The 23,318-nt window shown below is 41.9% G+C and overlaps 1 protein-coding gene across 1 annotated transcript; it reads right to left on the reverse strand.

Moving 5' to 3' along the window:
- Positions 1–1,354: 1,354 nt before the first annotated feature.
- On the reverse strand, positions 1,355–20,329 carry GINM1 (glycosylated integral membrane protein 1). The gene is made up of 8 exons (XM_040060397.2): positions 20,063–20,329; positions 11,375–11,434; positions 11,102–11,198; positions 8,208–8,359; positions 5,883–6,039; positions 4,995–5,125; positions 4,114–4,277; positions 1,355–2,298 (listed from the first exon to the last, which is right to left on the reverse strand). Exons 1-8 carry the CDS (start codon positions 20,168–20,170, stop codon positions 2,190–2,192), a joined length of 978 nt encoding a protein of 325 aa, XP_039916331.1. The 5' UTR covers positions 20,171–20,329; the 3' UTR covers positions 1,355–2,189.
- Positions 20,330–23,318: the final 2,989 nt, after the last annotated feature.

Below are 23,318 nucleotides of genomic sequence, written 5' to 3' on the forward strand. Positions count from 1 at the left end.
ACCTTCCCCTAGAGGGCATGTGTATCCTGATCAGTTCATGTCCTGGAAAAATGAGACCTACCATGACTGGCATGCAGGACAGTTGCCCATTCCTTACTGCCTTCGTTGGGTGAGGCCGTTTTTTAATCAGTTTACAGAATAATTCAGAGTGGTGTCAGCTCAGAGTAGCACTCCTCTGAAAGGCACAAGACTGTGATTTGGGAAAACCATGTGCCTGCTAAAGCAGAAATACAAAAGCTTTAACTTTTTAAGGACTTGGTAACTCCAGCTCCATAAACCAGCAGAAACTGTCTGGCAGTTACTGTGTTCAAGATTTGCACTGTTTTTAGAATTCCATTAACCTGATGGTGATACTTCTTTCCTGGTGCTTTGTAACTGCAGAAATCAGCCAAGTTTTGAAGCAGCACCAACACTTTCAGGCTTAACCATGGATTTGTTGCAGCTGTTTAGAATAGCTAAATCTCCTTCTGGCTCTTGCAGGTGCTTGGTTTCCAGTTTCATAAGGAGAGATGCACAGAGCACATGCAAACAGCTGCTGAGTTTCCATCTGCAGTATAATTTTTTGTGCACTAAGGGAGAACTGCTGTATTTCTTGTCCATCCTAATTTATTTTTTTTTTCCAGAAACAGCTAACTTCAGTCTTGTAGATCACTTCTTGAACTATGCTAACGGAGGGGCAGGGAATATCCATGCACAGAGAAGTCTGTCTAGACGTTTGAAGATTTTTCTCTTCTCTGTGCAGTCACCAATCCTGTGCTGATCCTAGCAGGTTCCTGTTCAGCCATGGGTGGCAATCCCTCTGCCACCCACAAGGTACTAGAGCAAAAAATAAAATTAAACAAGGGGAAGGTTGAGCAGTGTCCCCATTACCTTGAGCTGCTGTGGTGTAGCACACTGCACTGCTGGGTGGTGAAGTTCGGTTTGGTTTTTTTACGAGGCCAAGTCAGTGTTAGAAATGTTCCTTTTATCACTGCAGTGCTGTCAGTTCAGTGACATGATGAGACCTGTTCCTGTCACAGACCAGCTGTAAGGATGAGCATCTGAGTAATATGGATCTTGTTAAACTCATGATCATGTTTCCTTAGGGCAGGAGGAGATGGGAATCCCAGCTTTTCTCCCTCACCCTTTTACAACTCCAGCTGAACACAGATAATTCTGATCACTCAGATGATACCTGTGCTCAGTCTAGTGCCAGGTAATTAGAGTTGTGAGGTTTTTTTACCTATTCATTCTTTTGACAAACAATTTTTTAAGTAAGAACAATGAAAAGGTAAGAAACAGAGAGTGCCCTCAGTCTGAAATGTTTGGCAAACTGCTGTCTTATCTAACTATAAATGCACACATGAACACAGTCTAATAAACAATTTAAATGTTTATTTGAAAAACGTTTACAGTACAAACTGGCATGAGCAGACTGGGCCTACTCAGCAAGAGTAAGCCAGTATTTCTGTAGAATTTAATGGAATTTTCATTTTTCTTTTGGGACTTCATAGAGTACTGCTGTCACAGATCCAAAAAGCAAGCTGATTACAACTGCTAACAATTTTTATGAGTGGAAGGGACCATAAAAATGTAAAGTGCTTGAAATATAAATATGCTGTTCAAATTTTTGTTTTGCATATATTATAAAACATTGTATCTTTTGAGTAACACAAATGTTTGGTAGTGGTATCTTCCTTGCAAGACACACTCAACCCTACGAGACCTGGAGGCAGGTGGGGCAGCTTTGCTTAGGTTTGCAGGCACAGCTGATGTTTGCAATATTCCCTCATCTTTTTCTGACAAATCCTATCTGCGGATTTAAGGACACCCTGAATTTCATCATCGTGTTAGTCAGGACAGCTGACTCGGTTTATGGGCATGAAGGCAGCCAGCATTCTGTCTGAGGTGTGGAAAAATGACTTCATAGAAGTTAAAACCAATGGCAGTCCTCAGGGTGGAAAGCTGCTCTATTTTGAAGCTTCTGAAAAGGCAGCTGTTCTATTTTGAAGCTTCTGAAAAGGCTGATTGTTTATGGAGAGGCACAAGGAAGTCAGCTTTGGGCCTCAGCCTGAGTGGCCCTTTATCAATTAATCAATTGATTTACTTTTCTTAGTAGGAAAAAAACAAGGTATTAAGATCAGGTGCCAAATATAAGATCAACTGAAAGTGTGTTTTTAAAATCCAGTAACTCCAAAGTAAATACAGTATTAAGTACATGCTTTCTCATCTAAATTATTTTTCGTGTCTGAAAGGTCTGAAGGCAGGCTGATGGTAGTCACAGGTACAAAGCTGACTTGATCCAGGAGGAGGATGCCTCTGAAAGGTAAGGTTACCTGGCATTAGAAAACAATACACAAAACGATTCTGTGTTCTAAAAATTAGACTTATTCCTAAACTCCCCAAACTTATATTAAACCAATGCATCAACTAAGTATTACCCTTATATAAGTAATATAATATTACCCTTACATAAATAATACCTCTTATATGAAGTTGCAATGAAAAATGCTTCCAAAGTGTACAAAGTGTACTGCCTGTGGTTTCTGAGGGCTCCCTTTGCCCAGTTTCTACATCTGAAACATCAGCAGTGTGGGCTCTATCTGCTCACTTTCATAGCCTAAAACTGTTTGCTGTCAGGACCTACAGCTGATTCTCCAGGACTCAGCAATAACCTCCAGTTTTATCAGTGTAATGCAGAATGGCATTAAAGACTCGGGATGAGATCCCAACTCACATCTGCAACTGACGTTCACCAGATGGCCTGTTCTGCTCATTCTAACTGGTTTATAGTCCTGAGTTAAACCTTAGAGGACCACTTTACACAGGTAGCAAGAAAATAACTGTGTGGTTTAGGGGATGTTTTTGGATTTTTTTTTTTTTTCTGGTTGGTTTGTTTTTTTTAAAGAGGAGGGGTGGTTCAAATTCTTTATACACTTTAACAAGGTATGAGCAAGTCCCATGTTCCTCAAGTGGAAGAGAAATTACTGCAAGCTGGTTCCTCTGCTCCATACTGACCTCTGCTATGGACAGGCCATCTTCCACTTTGCTGAACAGTCTGCTGGGATTAGAATTTTCTTCCTAGTTCTACTTAGTTCAGTTTCATACACGGCAGTGTTAAGCTACTTACTGCCAGTGGTAAGCTGCTTACTGCTGGGGAAAGTACAAAATGTTTCTCCACTGTTTCTGCTCTAACCAGGGAAGCCTTCCCATCTGACAGCACGCTGTGTGAAATGCCAGGGGAAGCACGGCCTCTTTTGTCACTGCAGTTTCCAGCCTTCCTGATCTGCCAGCCCTCCATTCTCCCGGTTTGTCAGAAGGCCGGGGGCCACTCATACCCCTGAGTGGATCCATAAATTAACTGTGTGCAGGGCCATTCAGAGGCACGCCTACCAGCTGCATTTGAAGACATCAGCTGTGCTTGAGGCTGGTGAAGCAAGCTGCGCTGTCAGTCGCTTCCCAAAGAACAAAAAGTTCAAAGGGTCAGCTCTTCCAGAGCTGACTTAAGTTGCTTTAAAGTGCACAGGCTTGCCCATTCCAGCAGTAAATCTACGCTGATTTCTTACCTGCAGTTACTAATTCATCCTTCTGCCCCTTGTTCTGACACCTTGCATTCCCAAAAAACGTTAGTGCTGCTGGTAACACACCGAGTGGATTCTGCCCTTGCAGGGAATCAGCTTTATTTGTGGCCTCTTGCCACTTAGGCCAGGGAATTCTTGGAGAACTCCCACACAAATTTGTGAAGCCAAATTTGAGGCCTTTCAGAACTACCGTACAACTCCAACATGGTAGGAGTATGAAAAGATCTGGAGATGCTGGAGTTGTTTAGCCCTAGTTTCTACCTTCCTTTCTTGGAACTATGTTAATAGCATCTCCCAATGTAGTCCTTAGAAGACTTGATAAAAATTTGGCAGTATGACAGCTCAGCTAAAGACTTTTCCAATTACATACTTTCCCATGTCTCTCTGAAATGTCTATGTGTCAGAAGTGCACTTGGAATGGAAAGCTACCAGTAGCTTTCTCATTGAATTCTTGCTACCATTATCCTACAGAATGGGCCTGCTTCTTGGAAGATTCCTTTAGTCAATATTTTGCCTTCATCACAGCAAAAAAAGAATTACAAAAATTACTTACTTATTTTCACAGGAAGGGAGAATCACCTTTAAGACTTTGATAATTAGAGCTGCTCCAACAACTCCAACAACAACAACTTCCATGAAACTAAACAAGATAGGTAAAGATTGAAACCAGAATCTGCACAACCGTTTTCTCAAGTCTTCTACCCACTGGCACATCACCTACAAAACAGGTAAAAATACAAAGATTGCAAAACGAAGCTACTGCTGGGTTTTTGGGTTTTTTTCAGCTAGTGGTAAATCGTATTACATGGTGATAATTTTACTTAAACTCATATATTCTTAAACATTCCTAAAAGCATGGTGGAATTGACTGGTGGCTCAGATATCTTTACTGTTCAAAGTTTGAAACAGGTGAAGGTTTAGTTCTCTGTTCATTAAGGGCCCCTTTGGCAAATAAAGGACACCTGAACAGAGCAGACAGTCGGTTATAACTGTGTTTTGGCCACAGAGGAGGCCATGAAATCCATCCTTGCCTAAGCTGGAACTGAAACTTCTCCAGCTGTTACTGTGTTTCCTTCAGGTGAGACCAGTGGTCCATTTCTCAGAGAGGTATGCGCTTGAGCAAAGTCAGGAGAAAATGGTGGACTTTAAAGCTAAGCAATATTTGAAATTGTCGTAAATGCTTAGCTTGGTATAATGTAAATATCACAACTGATTATCATGAAATTATCTGTGTGGTCAGAACGTGGCAAGATTTGGAAGCCCGATGGATTCCTACTGGACTTGTCACTGCTGAATGGTAATTTAGGAGGGGACATTTTTTGGTTTAATTGGGGTTTGTTTATCTGCAGAAACCCACTGGTCTTAGTGGTTGTCTGTGTTTAAATAATTATATTTATATACTAATAACTAAAACAAGCAAACAAACAAAAGCACCTTGTAAGAAGATGGAGGTTCTATCCTAAGGGGGGTCTCTGGTAACTTGCCAGGTAGTGTCTCCTCATCCACTGTAGTTTCTACTTGCTGGATGAGGTACTGACTGGTAGTTTGCAATGGATCTTGAATATCTGAAGAAGAAAAACGAGATTCAGTGGAGAGTTTGCTTATTGTTTGACTCACTCTGCAGGAAAATAAGGACATGCTGTGTTTCTCTACAGAGGGTACAGTTTTCACACATTTACAGCAAGAACACAGAAGTGTTTTTTTGACTTGAGTAGTGAATTTGATAAGAAACAGAAACGGTGCTGTAGTGCAGCCTTTAGCTGTGCCCTTAGCTGTAAATTTCAGCTGTCATCAGATTAAAAGGTGATGGACTAGATCAAAATATTCTACTCCAATTAAATCCTTGACAGTTTTTGATTAAACAAAACTGAAATAAAATTAAGGCATCGAATAACTTCTATTGCTTTCAAGTTATTCAGGTTTAATAACAGAAAACTGTTCTGTGGTTTGGAATTGACCCAGACAAGTATTTCCTCTACTGTTTTCTCTTTCATTCTCAGGAAACAGGGGCAGCTGTAAAGAAACTTCCATCACAGATCTGAGAGAGAAATTTATTCCTGTCAGATCGCTGGTCTGCAGACTGCCAAGTATCAAGTACTTCAAAGGAGAACAGATTTGAAAACAAACAAATAAAATACCTAATATGAAGAGCTAAATTTAGGTGTTTAAAAAAATAAAAAACCCAAGACATAAAATAACCCCCCTCCCTGATAATGAAGACATTCTTTCACTATGTAAAACAAGGGACAAATGATGCTCTCTTACCCTGTAAAGCAATAGATTGAATATGGATGAAGATACTACTTAATAGCTGAGAGATACCTTTTCCTGAGAGGTTGGGCAGTGTAAATAACACGTCGTTGTCCCTTGGCATGGAATACAGCATGCTCTCTTTCAAGGGGACGGTGTAGTTGGAATGTCTGAGTACTCTCAGGTCCTTCACTAAAATATCTATTTCTGTTACTTCTTCCTGATGAACCTACAAAAGATGCAAACATGACATTACTGAGTTTAAAGCAACACTGAAGAGGACACCAGTATGTCCCAGAAAATCCCAGGCCACTAAGATGTACATATAGGGCTGTTATATCATGAATTAGTATAGCTTTGTTTTCACATATGACACTTCTGTAGACCATACCAAATCAAAAACTATGCTGAACAGACCGGGTCTCTCTCCCTGCAGAAGCACATCGTAGCCTATACACAGGCTTTTAACCGTAGTACATCACTATCTTCTTGCAGGGAGGCATTTTAGGGCATGGAAAACTCAGGTATGTAGTGAAAACACTTGCAAACATTGAAAGTCTTGCTGAGTCAAGACTGACATTTCTGCTTTTGCAGGAACATTGCTTCTTTTCAACAACTGAAAGCCAAGTGTCACAGCATTTGTCAGTGTCCTGCTTGACATCCTTGTCTCCAGACAAGAGCCATGCACTTGACAGATGGACCAGGCAGTGGATAAGGCATTGGCTGGATGGCTGCACTCCAGAAAGTTGCTGTCAATGGCTCAATAGCTAAATGGAGATTAGTGACAAGTGGTGTCCTCAGGGATGGGTATTTGCACTGCTGTTGTTTAACAACTTTGCTGGCACCATGCACAGTGAGACTGAGTGCATCCTCAGCAAGTTTGTTGATGACACTGTGTGGTCAACCTGCTGAAGGGAAGAGATGCCACCCAGAAGCAGCTGAGAAGGCTTCAGAGGTGGACCTCTCATGAAGTTCAACAAGGCCAAGTGCAAGGTGCTGTACCTGGATTGGAGCAGTTCCAAGCAAAGGTACAGGCTGGGCAGCGAATGGATAAACAGCCTTAGAGAGAATGACTTGAGAGCGTTGGTGGATGAAAAGCTCAACATGACCTGGCAAAGTGCACTCACGTTCCAGAAAGCAAACTCTGTCCTGGGGCTGCATCAAAAGCAGTGTGGCCAGAAGGTTGAGGGAGGTGATTCTGCTCCTCCACTGTGCTTTTGTGAGACTGCTTTTGACTTAAAGCAACACTCAAATCAACAGCTCTAGCTTTCTGGTTATTTTTACTAGGTCCCTATGAAAATCTGAAATGCACTGTGATGTCTAGTTTGAGGCCTGAAATACAACGCCACTGTTGTGTAACAACTGAATCAAAGCACACTATCTTAGGCTATTGTCAGTAGGATAAAGACCTCATTGGAAAAGCTACAGACCTCTCAGTGGGGTTTTTCACTAACAGAGTAAAATTCTGACATGGTACAGATCCCTGTAAAAAATACTACAGGCCAACCATGCAATTAATTAAGGATCAAGTGGTCCTATCATCATTATCCTTTAAAAAAAGAAAAAGACAGCAGAACACAAGCCAGCTTCAAAAAAGTCTGGCCACATATAAGATGCAGAAGTGCAGAAACAGAAATATGACACAGAAATAAGCCAGTTGCTGGCTTCAGCAGCTGGACCTTTTCTACAAAATCTCTGTGGTTAGTACATCAACTCCACCATGCAGTTCATTTTGAGAACTCAGTTCTGCACATTTCAATCCCAGCTAGAGTTGTAACCTTTCACCTTGACTGCTATTTGTGCAAGTACAATTGGAATTGGAGGGGTGGAGGTGGTTGTTCATTTCAACATCCGTGTTCATTATCAGGATGAAAATTATCTTACATGCAACGTCTTCTAAGGCTAAGCTCTCAGGTGTAGTGGGCTTTCACAGTAAGTCCACTTGCCATGAAAGTTTCCTGCTGCAAGCTGTTCCCCATGCTACTTGCTTGAAACCTTTTGTTAGCTTGGCATAAACAATGGGGAAAACCTCAAGATGCAGAATGAGACCATGCCCCTTTTGTTTGTTTGAACATTATTTTATAAATCAGCTCTTGCTTGTGAGTCTGGCTTTGCTTGCACAAGTTCACTTATTCAAAGTGCATGGGATATAGTAAATGATAATTATTAAAATATGAATAGAGGGATTAAAACTTGAAGTTTCCTCATGAAACACCCCCACTATTATACTGCCAACTCTGCTGTTATCTCCCTCAGTACTGTGATAGTTAACATTAATTATACACTTTGTGTTCTAATCACCAGCCAGATACGTGGAAACCTTTTAATCCTTGGAAACTACTTGCCTCTCCTAAATTAAAAACAAGCAGAATGTTATAGCAGGGCTTTTTTTTTTACCTGTTTTCCATCAATTTCTGTCACTTCTTCCTGAACAACAATCAGCTGCAAATTAGAAGTGGATGCCAAAGGCCACTCGTGAACCATGATGCGAACACTGACAGTTCCCAGGCGCTGCTGATCCGGTAAGTTATCCAAGCTTCTGTTCTCCACTGTTAACACACAATGTTACGATTTTCAAAGAGAAACCACCTCAACCAGAAAGCAGTACCTAGCCATGGAGAAAACAGGTGAAACTCTGACACAGATGCCTTTGCACATGCAGCACCTGCCGGAATGGAGAAGTCAGAGTACCACTAGCATCAAACCAGAGATGCCAGGACAGCAGTACAGAACATCTGTGCTATGCTGATGTCCTTAACATTCCAGTAACTGCTTTTATAACCAGTAGTAATCTGGGCAACAGCTAAAACAGGTGCCATGATTTTTTTACCACTGTATCACCAAATCAGACTCAGAGCAGGTCTCATAACACAGCAGAGCTGTACAATCAATCCCCTGACTCAGGGAGCCTGCAAACAAGGTCACGTCTCTGCCTCTGAGGTCTGCATTTAAGCACTCTAACCAGAGCTCTTTGGCTTGGTTATTGCTGCATTCTTATTTCAGTTGTCCAAAGTAGTTCATAAGAGTAATGCCACAGCCTAGCCAGCCACCTGTGTAAACATCTTGGTTTGCACAACATTCCCCTTCCTCTGAATACAGAAACAAATATGCTCTTTTCCAGGCATACTGCATCTCCTGCTCAAGATGAGTGCCAGTTCCCTCCTACATATTTTTCTGTCCCCCTCTCTGTTTTCATATGTGACTGGTGACACCTCAGTCTCTCTTCCTACCCAAAAGCTTTCAGCTATTTCAACAACTTAATGTTCTACAAATACACACAGAACTGCCTTCCTACCCTGACTGTTTCTGCATAGTCTTAGTATCCTTCTCCCAAATACCCCACACCTCTGCTTCAGATGAGGGCATGCTGGAACTGAAGTCCTGCAGAAGCACAAGAGTGGAGGTGAGGAATTTCTCCAGCATGCAGATACCAAGAGACATGAACTGAGACCAAACCATCCCTACTGCTAAGCCACTGGTCACTTGTAGTGCTGAGCCTCTCAGGTAATGTGGGATAAGGCTCAACTTGGGTCTCTCAGTCACACAGTAACTACTCAGTGTGTCCACTACTTTTATGCTGTGATCCCTGTCCTCAAAAAGCTATTTTTCTTATTTAAAATATAGAAAAATACTTTCTGACATAATTTAGTAACGTCTTCCACTGCAAAAATAAGTGGCAGACAGCAAGTTCCCTAGAGGTGTGAGCCAGGGCACTAACTGGTTGCTGAATGTTTTCTCACTTGGAGCAGCAAGCATGAACTAAAAGCCCAAAGCCTTTAAGATGCCAAGCAGCTGAAGCTCCCTGTGTTCCCAGCTTACACCACGTGTCAGGCGGTTCAACCACCACTACCTTCGCAGGAGTGACAGATACACTTCCAGAACTGACGTGGGGGAACTTCAAGTGGGGATGTAGGTGCCAAGAATGATCTTACAATGATGTCAGAGTACGTGGCCTCTAATATTCAAAATCATGATTACTAAGGTCGAGCTTTGTTTTTATACACTCCGGAGTATTTTCCCCCTCTATTAAGTAAGTATCTTGATATTTCTTTAGCATTTTACAAACACTACCTGAATCTGTTGTCAATAATTTAGTAAGTAAGTAGCATAAACAGTACATTACAGGTGACAGAGAGAGGTGCTGTGCTGGGGATCCAGACACAAACATGGAGATAAAGAGTTCAGGTTTGTAGCTGCCAGGTCAGATCAGTGTTTTCATCACTGTTTCAGATTCAAAACTACTCACTGCAAGCACTACAACTATGCTTTGGGAAACTAATACGAACTACAGAAGAGTGCTCAGGAGCTCTCAGAATTAGTCAATAAAATCATATCTATTTTTCTGGAGTGAGTTATTTTGCAAGTAAGTGACATTTTGCCATGGTTTTGTACCAGAAAAAGAGAAATTGATTACTGCTCTCCCTCTCCAGAAAAAAAATACTGTCAAATTAATAATTGATCGTGTTTGGGAAAGAAGAGTTCAAGCAACAAGGTCACAGCTCAGAGAAGCAATTTCAACAAGTGTTAGTATTCTGTAAGTACCTGATGAGGCTCAGATATCAACCTAGAGATTGACTGCATCTCATGCAGCAGAAGACTGTTATCAATACAACAGAAGCTTAAATCAAACAAACCTAATGGCCCTTGTTTAATTAATTATACAGTATGCTCTGTGGATCTCCAAAAAAATCACAGCACTTTTCGTTTTTTCACAAAAAATGTAGCATTGAATCAGTGGAAAAACAGCAGGTTCAAGACAATTTGAAGTCATTAACTACTGCAGGACCCTAACAAAAGTGCAGTATTTGTGCTATAGTATCCTATCCAGCAGAAACTTAGTTGTCCAATAGACACAGAAATGGTACCATTAAAAGATCTTCCTAAGAACAACTCGTGCTTTTGTTACTGAATCTCCTTCTGGATATATGCCAACCAACCCAGGGACACAGCCATTAGCAGGGTGGAGTTGCATCCTTCTGTTTACATTGTCTAGCCTGTAGTGCAAAACATTCCTTTGAAAAGAGGGGCAGAGTCAGGATTTCAGATTAGACCATTTACACACAAGCCTGTTAATGTGACTCGAGATGAAGGTGGTAAGATGTTTTTGATCCATTTTAATACCAGAATTGTCCTACCTTGGGAAATGTTTTGCTTCTACAGTGTTCTGGTTTACAAAATATAGAACACACAGCCATTGTAAGCTTTGGTTACTAGACAACAGGGAAGCCAAATACCCCAGGGGAGGAAGTAAAATTTAAAAAAAAAAGAAGAAAAAAAAAGAGAATACTCACATATTATTGTCTGACATGTTATGTGGGCAACCCCGCTTTTCATAGGAAAGTCATTTAGATAAACCTGTCCATTTGCATAGGTGATGTTAAAAAGAACCTGAAAGAAAGACAGCCAGAATGAGTGTATGTTTCCAGCCCCAGTGCTGCTTTTCTGCTGTGAGAGGAAAACACTCCATGCTGACTGACGTCAGAATAAAGGACACACTTGCAGCTGCTGCAGGCTTTGTTTCGTTGCATATTAAGTCACTGAATAAATAGAAAAACTGGACAAACCTGTCCTTTGTGAGATTCTCCACTGGTGTTCAGCATCGTAACACCAACTCTGATTGCTTCCTGGAAAAAAAAAACAGTGAGAAGAGATGTAAGTTTGAGAGCCACTGCAGTCAACTTTTGTGTTGACTTCATTCTAACCCCAGGCTTTCTATCCAGCAGACAGAAGAAAAAGGAATATGCTTTCTTGTTTCATGTAAGGATTAGTCCAGTTTTTTCATCCCTCTTTTTAATAGAGAGGATTGATGAGAAAGAATGACATCTGCATCCCCCTATGAATAGTTTGTGTGTTTTTGTAATGAAGATAATAATAGCAACAACAACAACAACTTGTTTCACAAGGCTGTAAGGAAGTCTCTCACATTAGAAAAATAATAGACCACAAAAGGTAAAAATCGGATTCTCTGCTAACGTTTTTTTAAGCACTCCAGTTAGTCTTCAAAATGAAGTTTAATACATGTTAGTCTATAGTAAAGAATCAGTTTTGTCAGCAGAAATCCTGTTTCTTTGTTTATGATTCCCAAATTATGCCACATGGGACACCTCAAACTCACAGAAAATGGGGATTTGCTTCTTTCTTTCAAACCCTAATTTCTGTAATTTATTGAATCACTCATTCTGTCCTCCCATTTCTCCCTTACAATTTCACGGGCTGCTTTGCAAATGGGACCCTAAATCTCCCAGGTCCGTCCCTGAAAAAAACTACATACAAGAATCAAATCTTGCTTGCACATAGCCAAAGGTAATGATTGCCACACTGCTTTCCACAGACGCCTCTTCAAAAATAATATTAAGCTCCATATTTGGTTTGTGTGAGCTTTAAATCATTATAACTTCATTTCATTAACACCTGGACATGGCACTTCATGCTCTAGTGGTCAAGTTAACTGGGTGGTGGTCAGTCAAAGGCTGGACTTGATCTTGGAGGTCTTTTCCAACCTAAATGATTCAGTGATTCTGTGGATCCACTTTCCACTGGAAAACGTCTCCATACTTTCAGCATCTTCTTTAGCTCTGCAATTGAGTCATTGTTTCACAACCAACACTTAAAAAGTGAGTCATGTCTTAATAAGAAATTGAACATGTTCAGAATTTAAAATAAATAAAAATGAAAATACACAAAAAGACTTTTCATTTAGTATTTTAACACAACACTAGATTTTCAGCCAGAAAATACGTGAAATACGCAATACCTAATATACTACAGCCCCAGTTCATGGACAGAAAACTTCTGAAGCGTGACTAAAACGTCAAAAAAATCCTTGAAACAATGGGTGTTAATGAGCATACTCGAGAAGCCAGAACGGTCAAAAACTGAAAAACAACCTCCAAGTCCAATTCAGCTGGAATTCTGGCATCACGAGAAGAATGGTTTAAAACCTAACACAGATAACCTTTTGGTTCAAAGTGACTTGGAAATTCTTCAGACCCATTTGGCATATCAGTAGGAAAACTCTCTGGCCACTGGGACCAAAGACAAATCTCTTCCTCAATGTGCCTTATATGAAACAGGTTTTTATATTGACTTTCCTTCAAAACTTAAATCCTACCTATCCAAAGGAAATTAAAATGACCAAATTAGTCAGACAAGCAAAGTCTGTAACTGAAAATATAATCTGAATTAACAGTGTAAACACAGGATATAGTCTATCCTGTCTTCCTGTAATTTCCTCAAACCACTTATTATCGTCTCATATTTTAAGAATTGAGTACATTAATAATAAAAAACCACAAAACTTTTAGATCTTTTAGCTCTTAGCATTCAGAACTGTAAGTCTTTTACACTCTCAAACTGTTAAACAGATTACCAAAACTTTGTGGCATCACTTCCTTGGTTCTTCTGTTTTCTGGGAATTCAAAGGGCACAAAAGATGGATTTTCCAGGCTGTCTTAATAGCCCTTCACTTTTTAAGCCACAAATTACATCTGAGGGTTTTTATACAGAAAGTATTTCACAATCTTTTTTCAACATCTACAAAGGAACTCACTGAGATTACAAAAAGAAGGAAATGACTGATGAAAAATAGGAAAATCCCCTCCTTTTTTTTTTTTTTTTAATCAAATGCTTTATTTGAAAGTGAAGGGCATGAAGGAAGCTAGATATGCTCAACAATTGACTGTTAAATGCTCAAAATTAGCTATATATATAATGATTAATTTCCTTCAAAACAGCTGTTAGCTCTGTTGACACGGTATCCACAAGCACTGTTATGGATTCTCAAATATACTTAAACTTGCACTTGAAGAGCATGTTACATGTTTAAGAAATGAAGTATTTCAGTGGATCACTTCTGAGTGCTGTCAAAGGTTCAAAAATCAGATTGTAAAGGTGCAAACAAATGAGACAGTTTAACCACTTGCTGAGTGCAGATCTCTCCTGCACATCATCCTTCCCTCTGATCCATCCCAAGTCAGTGAGGTAATTTAGCTCAATAAATTGGCACAAAAATCTTCCCTTTTTTGCCAGACCATTTTCCTGTCAGTTGAATAAGCAAGGAAGAGCTGGACAAGCAGAAGAGATCCAAGAACACATCTGGGAATAATGAGCAGGGCTCCTTGTTCCGATGGACACATGTGGCACTGCCTGTGCTGTGTGATCTGTCTGTCCTTGCAGCATCTCCTCGGGAGATGTCTGTCCTCACCACCATCTCAGGTGATGGTGATGCATCTCCTTAATGGTACAGGTTCATAAAGCTCTGCAGTAACTCAGAGCAATGATCAGTATTCCCCTACAGCAGCTGTATCATGACCCTTGCAATTTTGTGTCCACACAACAGAGACCTCATACTATTACCATTCCTGGGACTAGTCTCTTCCCATCCAGATCCAACAAATTCTACAGGTATCTTCCCATATTCTGATATATTCCCACATTCTACTCAGCTGTCATATGCTCCCATTCTGCAATTTATGAACAGGTTGTTTATTACTCTTCATATCTTCCCAAGGAAAAACAGTGGTGTTCCAGCTCAGTCCTCACCCTTCCTCGAAGGTGAGTTTCACACTGCTGCCTTCCCATAGCTTCCCACTGGTGTCTCCTGCAGTGTCACACTCAAAACTCAATAGGGCCTGCTGTGGCCAATCTTCCTGACCCTACAAATACCCCGTAACAAAATCTACAGGATGGCAAAAACAACAAGGTGCATGCCAAATGCCATGAAAAGCTGGGCAGGAGTGCTGGCGCAGTTCACAGGAGAGTGGAGCACCATCCCTGCTGATCCCCTTTCATCCACAGCTGGGAAGAAGTGATGCATGGCACTGCCCCTGCTATCACAAGCCTGATTGGTACCCCTTCAGTATCTGCATGTTGCTAAGTGCTCAAGAGCCATGTGTTGTTTATGCCTCCTGAAGGGGAGGGAAACAGATGTGGAAGGCCAACAGCTCTTGTACCAGTCTTTCAGGATGAAATTCCTGGCCACAAGCCACACTTTTGCTAGAAAGTGCTCCAGTGATAATTCAAATCCCCATCTTTTCAGTCCTAGAGCTGAAGACTCACACGCTTACAGAACATCCTTTCATTTCAACAGAGGAATTTTTTTTTTCATGTTACCATAATAAAATTCACAACCTGAGGGTGGAGGGAAAGTAAGTGTTTTATGGTGCTTTGTAGATATGTCTTGCGGTTATGTACTTCAGTACTAAGAAAGGTAAAAAGCCCTGCATTCCTTATTTTGTAAAAGCATAGTAAGCCAATCCTGCAGTAACAAAGCCAGTGAGAGCAGAGCACTCAGTGCTATCTATCTGCAGTAGTCCACACTACTGCATTTTAAATTTCTGGAGAAGCCTCAACTGTGAGTATAAAACTTGGTTGTATAACTTACGATACACTTTTCAGTATTAACAATATGATAAAAGCTTCAGACAGGCCTGTAATTTAAAAGGTTCTGATTTCACTGGGGTATTTCAAAAAGCAGAGCTTTGACAGAGCCAGAATGAAAGGACAGCCCCAAGAAGCAATTCAAGTCCCTAAGAACTGGGGTGTGCTTTCCGCTTACCATTGACCCCGTTCCACACTTTGCTGCCCCTTGTACCCTTCTGTGCTGATAAATGCCTCCACACAAAACTCCAATCTGCACTAAAAATGGCACTATCATTCTTAATGCTCTTACAGGATCTAAACGTCTCTCCTGAGTTTTCCTATGATTTCTCACCCCTGTTTTAGTGCTCCAGCAGTGATATTTACAGTGGTAATGGCCACGGAACCTGCAAAGAGGACAGTGTCCCTACCACAAATATTAGTCACTCTGTTCTAGGACAGCTGGGCAGCAGCACTAACAGCATGACGGCATAGGTTACAGCCAACTGGTGAATTTCTGTGAGCTTGGATCAGCAGAGGTAAGCAGGTAGTGATCATTTTCCAATTCTTTTCTCTTTCACTGTGTGCTGGAACAGAATCCAGGACTGTTAACTAGGGCAGTATAATCACAGTAGCAACAGAAGAACAAGAAGGGGAAAAGACGTCAGCAAAGAATATAAAGCATCTGGCATAAGTTAAAAGGGAATATTCATTAATTATCAAAGACTAACACCACACAAATCTACAAAGAACATTTCACCTAATATTGCTTTTTAGGAAAAACACCGCAAAAGGCAAAGCTGATGGGTGCAATCACATAGGAACTTCAAACAGATCTGATTATCTGATTAAAGAATCATGGCAAAACTTTATCCACAGGCAGTGAATACCTGATGGGGTGCACTGTTCATTTTCTCCCAGTCCAGGGCAACTGTTCCGTCCTACACAGCTGCATCAGTCACACAAACCCCATCGAGATTCTGCTGCCAGCAGCCGGCCCACTTGAGGCACAGCTGCTCTCCACTGAGGCTCTCCAAACAAGGCTCTTTCTGCGCCACGAGGCCTGTGGGAAGCCGAGTGGGCAGCCCTAGGAGCAGATGGCACAATGCCTCACAAGATGGCCAGCTGTACAGAGCCTTGAAAGCAGACAACCCCCTCACAGCCATTACACAGGCACTGCTGATATCCTGTTTGCGACTGAAAAATGTAAAGTCCGATGCAGGTGGCCAAACAGGTAAAAAATAGACAAAACTAATAACTTGTTTCTAAATTTGAGAAGAAATTATGGGAAAAGGACTGAATGAATAGACAAACAAAACTACCACACAAACTCATACCACTTGAGTGCTGGCTCTCACATGGACAACTGGCTCCAAATAGTGTAACTACATAGTGCAATCCAGGGCTCCATGATCCATGCTTCACATAATTCTTTCATAAGAATCAAAACAGAAGTGTACTGTAGAGTCTTAACTGCAATCAGGCATAAGTGAATTGAGAAGTAACCATGGTTAAAGTTTGACACAACAAGTCAGAATTTCACAAGTTTGCAGGACGATAATATGTCCCTCACATTTCAGAAAATTTTTGTGCAAAATTTTCTCCATTAAGATTCGGCATTTTTAAATCGCGTGACAGAATTTAGGGTAAGATGACTACATCCAGTATTTTCTTAACTAGCTAAAGCTGAACTCTTTCTTAATATAATAATCTAACATGATGCTTTTGCTTTACTTTGCTTTTCTGAACAAGCACACTCACTTTCATTCCTTCCTTGTTTTACAGCGACTCATTATAACATGGCTTATCCTTCCCTTTCCTCCATGTGTGTAACTAGAACGAATTGCCTTTATATCCTCCCTATTAAACCAGCTCATACAATGATATTTTATCATGAGTTTTAAAGGTGAATATTCAGACTCACATCATGGAGACACAGTTGCGTGATACTGCTTTAATTTAATCAAATATACATAGGAAGATGATGTCAGCTCTTTTAGGCCTAAAATTCATATGTGCCTAGCTCCTAATAAAGAAACTGGCATAAAGTGATGGAAGAAACATTCCAGCACGCTGCTAGTAATAAGTTTCTTCTTTGATTACAATACATTGTACTCACTGCATCAAATGGTTGATGTAGTGAAGATTATTTCCTGCTGTTGTGAAACGACCCATCCACACAGAGGTTTCTTACAGGCAACAAATAATGTAATTTTTTTTTTTTTTCCCCAGGCAACTGCACTGAACTAAAAAGAAAAAAAAAAAAGTCTGGTAGGCAAGTATGTTATTTAGAAAGAACTCTGCTAGCCTAAATTATCAAGAGGTAAACAGAATAAGCAAATAACATGGTGTTAGTACTGCTTTTCGCCAGTTCCTATCGGCACATTAAAAAATACTCTAAAGCACAAAAGCTTATCCTGCCCTTGCACCAGAAACATTACTTTAACATGAAAGTTAGCTGTCTTATTGCATCATTCCCGTTATTTTTTTTAAAGAAAAAAAGCCCAAAACTACAAACCCCCAATTTTGTCTAAAACCAATCAATCAATTTTTAGTTCCGTTCTACATATCCAAATTTTATGAGAAATAAAAACTATAACAGACATGCTAATGTTAAAAAAAAAAAAGTCCAGATTTCAAAACAGCTTTTTAAAGAAATTACAAGTATTGCACAACAGTTGAGGCGTTCACATTCCAGAGCTGAACAACAGCATTTCAGCCTTACAAAACGCTATTCCAGTGTCACAAGGGTTTTCCTCAGTCCTTCCACTATGGTTTCTGTATCACCATTGCCCTCGGCAAGGAGGTAAACTTCAACACCAGCTTTAATCCCCACACGGAAGAGTTAACAAAAAGTGAAGCTGTCAGTAGAGTGCAGCCAGTGGGCTCACAGAGCTCTAGAGCACAGCTGTGGTGTCCAGCCCGAGAAAAGCTGACCATGTTGACGCTGCCTGCTCCCAACCAGCCTGCAATCCCAAGCCATTCTGAGGAAACAACACAGTTATTCCGACCCCATTGCCCACAGTCACTGAGCTCATGGCTTCTGAAGGCAACTTGACAGCATGGAATTCCCACTCTGCCCATTCCCACTGCCTAGGCACTTCTGTTCCTAACAGGCCCCCAGAAACCAGCTCAGTTTTTTACGATTTTATTGATTATTCTACTCAAAACTTTCTCAAGACACACTGTTCCTTCTGCAAAAGTGGCCCTGCAAAACTATCTAGTACAAAACTGAAGAGTGCAGGAGAAAACACAAGTTTTTATTTTGCTAAGTTTAACATCTAAAAAGAAAAAAACCCACTGAAGTAAAAATTTCTATGTCCCTTTTTGACTCTTAGAAGAAATTTTCTGTGTATACTTAGGTCACCAGACCCGTAAGAACTAAGAGTGCAGACACTTCCAAACTAGCAAACCATGAGCTCACAAGACCACCTGAGCAGTATGGCACAAATGGACAAACTCAGTCCCACAAACAGCACAGCTGTACCCACAAGGCATTACAGCTGCTAAGTCAATCCCTGCTCACATTCCAAAACAGACCTGTTCCATCTCTGACCCCAGGCTGCCTGACGTGGGACTGCCCCGGCACCCCTGTGCCTCACTCACGCTTTCACATCCAAAGACAGCACACACAAATGTCCCTCTGTGTCCCTCAAAACTGCCAGCAGTGAGAAAGAACTTTAATGCTACCAAGCTGTAGTTTCAGCGTGGAAGAGAGCCAGTTTCTGGGTAGCAGGTGAAGAAGAGCCTAAGTCTGTATTACACTGTCACTCCATGAGCCTTTCAGCAAATTCATGCCAGCACTCTCTTTCTCAGAGGGATAAGCCAAGTACCCAAGGACTGAGGTCCCTCTGCTCTCTTCAGCACACCTCACTTCAGGCATTCAGGCACTTTTATAGGTGTCTGAAGATCCAGACCCCGTTTTGAAGTCAGAGCTAAGGAGATCTCTCTTCAGAAGTTCATAAAGAGAAGCTGAAACCAGGAAGTAAGGCCGGGAATGAATCCTGCTTCGCAACACAGGATGTGCCAGTGCAGGGCCTCTGTCAGGCTTTCTTGGAAATGTTTGACTTAAATTACACTAATAAATAACTCTGGAGGGAAAAAAAAGACATAATAAATTTGGTCAGGTAACAGTAACGTCACACTGGCTAGACAAATTAACTACAATCCCCTCACAACTCTTCCCTCTGTGATCTTACACTTTGGGTTCACAATTATACCGATTTTAGAGGATATATCTGATAATGATTCAAGCTCAGGCAGAAGTACCCAGTTCTTCTGTAACTGCAGAGGTTAGAGCTTACCTGGTTCTGTGGCAAATCTTTTTATTCCCACTGGAAAGTTCTCCTATATAGTACCCAATACATTCCTCCCACTCTTTTAAAAAGCCACCAAATTTAAAACTGATGCCACCAAGATACAGCATAGATATTGGAATAGAAGAACAGACAACACAACGGCCTGTGTATTTACAGATATACCAATACACCAAAACCCTTTTCTCGGTTCAATTCACGAGAAGGCTAGGCACAAGTGTGGACCTAATGCAGCGCGTACTTCCACGGCACTGAACCACGGAGATGCAGGCGGACAAGCCTGAAAATACAAACACATCCACACTGCACGCAAGCAACGATCTCCCCCTCAGACCTGTCAGATACGGCAATCGAAGCCTACACACACGAACCAGCAAAGGGAGAGGGGAACCCCAGTCGCCCCGCGGCAGGGCCGGCACACCCTTGCGAGGGAGCGGGGCGAGGGCAGGGGCAGGAACAGGGACAGGGAGAGGGGCAGGGACACTGGCAGGGACAGGGACAGGGAGAGGGGCAGGGACACTGGCAGGGACAGGGAAAGCGGCAGTGGCGGGTCAGGGAATGGGCTGGCCCCGGCGGTACCTGTCCCAGCGGCGCGGCCGGGCCCAGCAGAGCGGCGGCCAGAGGCGGCAGCAGCAGCGACAGCGGCAGCAGCAGCGACAGATCGCGACGTCCCAGCGCCGCCTCCATCTTGCGACCCGGGAATTAAAAGCAAGTGAAACATCAACAGGCGGGGCCGGGAGGAAGCGGGGGAGGCGCGGGAGGGGGCCGGCCCTGCCACGGCCCTGCCCCGGCCCTGCCCCTGCCCCTGTCACTGTTCGCTGTCCCTGCCCCTGTCACTGTTCACTGTTCCCTGTCACTATCCCTACCCCTGGCCGGGCAGCGCCGCCGCCGCGACAAGCCGAGTTGGGCGTTTCGGAGTAAGGAGCGAGTACGGAGCTGCGCCTGCAGGAGCCCGTCACGCTTAATAAGCGACTGCAGCCTTTGAAAGCACTAAGGTACACGTGTAGGCAGTGTTAATAATTGCAGCTGTTTGTGAAATGGCCAGCGTGAGCCGTGAGGCGGCCGCTGTTGTCACCTGCTCTGCGTGGAGGGCTCGTAGGGCCGGAGCGCTGGCGGGCTGAGCCCGCAGCGCCACACTGCTGGAAAGGGCTCTGGAAGGCAAAAGCAGGCAGAGTACTTCAGGAGGGAGCAGAAAGTCAGCGGAAAGGAAGAAAGCACAAGATAAAGTTTTCAAGAGCTACAGGTCATCATCCGAAAGAGGAGAAAGCAGAGGGAAGCTTAATAGTGGCAGTCAAAACCATGGAAGTCTCAGGCAAAGACGAAGAAAACAAGCTGGACCACCAAGTCCTCAGTGGATTTGAAGATAACAAGTCTTTTGTTTGCGACAAGAAAGACTGCCATTACCTATTAGCAAAAAATAGTAAGCATGGTAAAGATATGAACACCTTGTCTAGACAGGTTTTAATACTGCCATAAATTAGCTGTCCTGTTGAAGCAATTTTTAGCCTGATTTTATATTGCTCTGTGATTCCCTGTTAGTTGATAATGAACATAAATCACAAAACCCACAGGAACTTCTTGTTTTGTATGCAGTTTGCGTTCATGAGACGCTGATACAAACATCTGGCACAAGGAATAAGGCATTGGAAAATGAAGCCTAAGAGAGTTGTATATTGTGAAGTATGTTTCACACACTTCCATGAAGCCCTCAAATATTTAATCCCTAAACACATTTATCATCAGCAGTTCCTACTGTTTTAGAGATCGCAAAAAAGCAAACTGACTAATCGCCTTTGTAACATCCACAGAAGTCAGTAAACAGAAGAAGGGATAAAAACTGGCATCTTAATTTCCACCACCTCTCTTCACCATCACCTGGTTTACCCAATTTCTCGCATACTCGTCCTCAAGATTTGTTGGGGTTTTTTTATTATTATTTTTTTTAATCTATTGTGTTTGGTAAACTGAAAGCAGTAGGTAAAAGGTCTGTTTCCTGTGCAGTCTCATGAGGCAGAGGGCTACGAGGTGAGGGAGCTCCCCAACACAGTGTTTTGCTGCCTCTCCTGAAGGCTGCAGGAGCATGTTCAGGGATCCGAGGGCTGTCAGAATGCAGCTCTTGTCAGTACTTGCAGTCATTTGCATGCGTTGGTGGGAGGAAGTTGAAATCACCGAAATTCTTAAATATTAGTTGCTTTCTCTAGAAGTCAAGAGTGGGGGTTACCTTCCAGCAGGAGAATAGTACAGTGTTTTGTGTAATAGAGTCATTACCTCAAATGTTTACAAAATGTACCAGAGGCATAATAATTAATGTTATCAGGGTAGGTTGAAATGGAGGGAAGCAAAGTTCCCTGATCTGCAGAATTTAGATTCGGCAAAATTCAAGCTGGGTTCTGATTTGACCTTGAGGAGTTTCTAATAGTACGTTCAAGTATTTCTGTTTTCTTCACATTTTAAAGCTTTGATTAGTCTCACAGCATAACAGATGTCGTAAGTTTTATTTAATATAAATAGTAAAATTCCTTGCAATAACTAAATAACTTATGATCAGTTTCACAGGTGAACTGTCCTTGGGTGAAAGAGGAGCTACTCAGTGCTAGGAAAAGCTGGGAGCAGCTCTGCTGCGAGGCTCTTAGGCTTGTCCAGTCTGCCAGTGAACATGTCCTGACATTTTGAACTATTATTAGAATATGTAACATTTTAAAGTATATGGTATTGAGACTGACTATTGCTGGAGCTGCTGTATGTCAGAGGTGCTATATTTCATTGGGTTTTTATTTAAGTTGGAAGTGTTGTCTTTGACCTTTCTAAGTAATTGTGAAAAGCTGTTTTTTCTTTGAACTTTCATTACAGGCACGGGTTATTAGGAGGCTGAAGCCAGTGTAAAGAAGAAGGAAATTTGGATTTAGTTTCTTTTATGACTAAAAAGAGTGTCAAAACCCTGCTCTTAGTTAGTAGTATGTTTTCTCACTGAAGTGCAAAGTAAGAGTACCTGGAGTAGCAAGTAAATAGTTAAATTTCATGCAGCACAGGCTTGTATGAGACTGATGTACCGCTTACATCTCTCCTAATGTTTCAGAATAATAAATGTAATGTGTGCTATAGTGCTTTCTTCTGTCAATAACTGCCATATGGATGGCTTAAAAGCAGCCTTGAATCAATTCTGGATTGACATACAGGCTGGGAATAAGCTCACAAAAACAATACGACACTGCCAACCACTCGATCTCAACACAAACAGGCTTTGAGAACTAGCGCAATGTGGAGGCAGCACACAGTGCCCTGCAGTGCAGATCTTGGCCCCAGAACCAGCCCACTACGTCTCTGGGACCATCCTGCAGCAGTATAGCATCAAAAAGTAAATTCCCTGCTTGGCTGTTTATAAAGGTGCTATTAGATCTGCTATTACTTTTAGTAGATTACTGCTACTTAAAGAGGTGATCCTGCTCTCACCAAACTACAAACATCGCTGCACTCCCAGCTCCTGCCCCCCCCCTTTCCCTTTGCTGGTTCCATTTTACTGTATGGTGAGACAGTTCAGGTCACTAATCTGGCAGAAAACAAATTCAGCGATAAAAAAAAGAGAAATAGTTTTACAGCAGATTGGTGACTTGGACCAGCTCATTATGTGGTGAGTACCAGAGCATGATCTAGGAGAAGGGAAGAGAGAAGTTCTCTATGCTGGGGAGCAGGATCCCCTCTTTTGAAGGCAACAAGCCTGTTTAGATGAGTTCAGCTATAACACATAAGCACAAGAATACACTACAGCATTTGCACTACAGGAAGGGAATCAATTCTGTTTGCTTGTCTGTCCTTTCAGAGGTGCCCACAGTACTAC

The sequence above is a fragment of the Hirundo rustica genome, chromosome 3 (assembly GCF_015227805.2).
Source record: "Hirundo rustica isolate bHirRus1 chromosome 3, bHirRus1.pri.v3, whole genome shotgun sequence".
Lineage (NCBI taxonomy): Eukaryota > Metazoa > Chordata > Aves > Passeriformes > Hirundinidae > Hirundo > Hirundo rustica.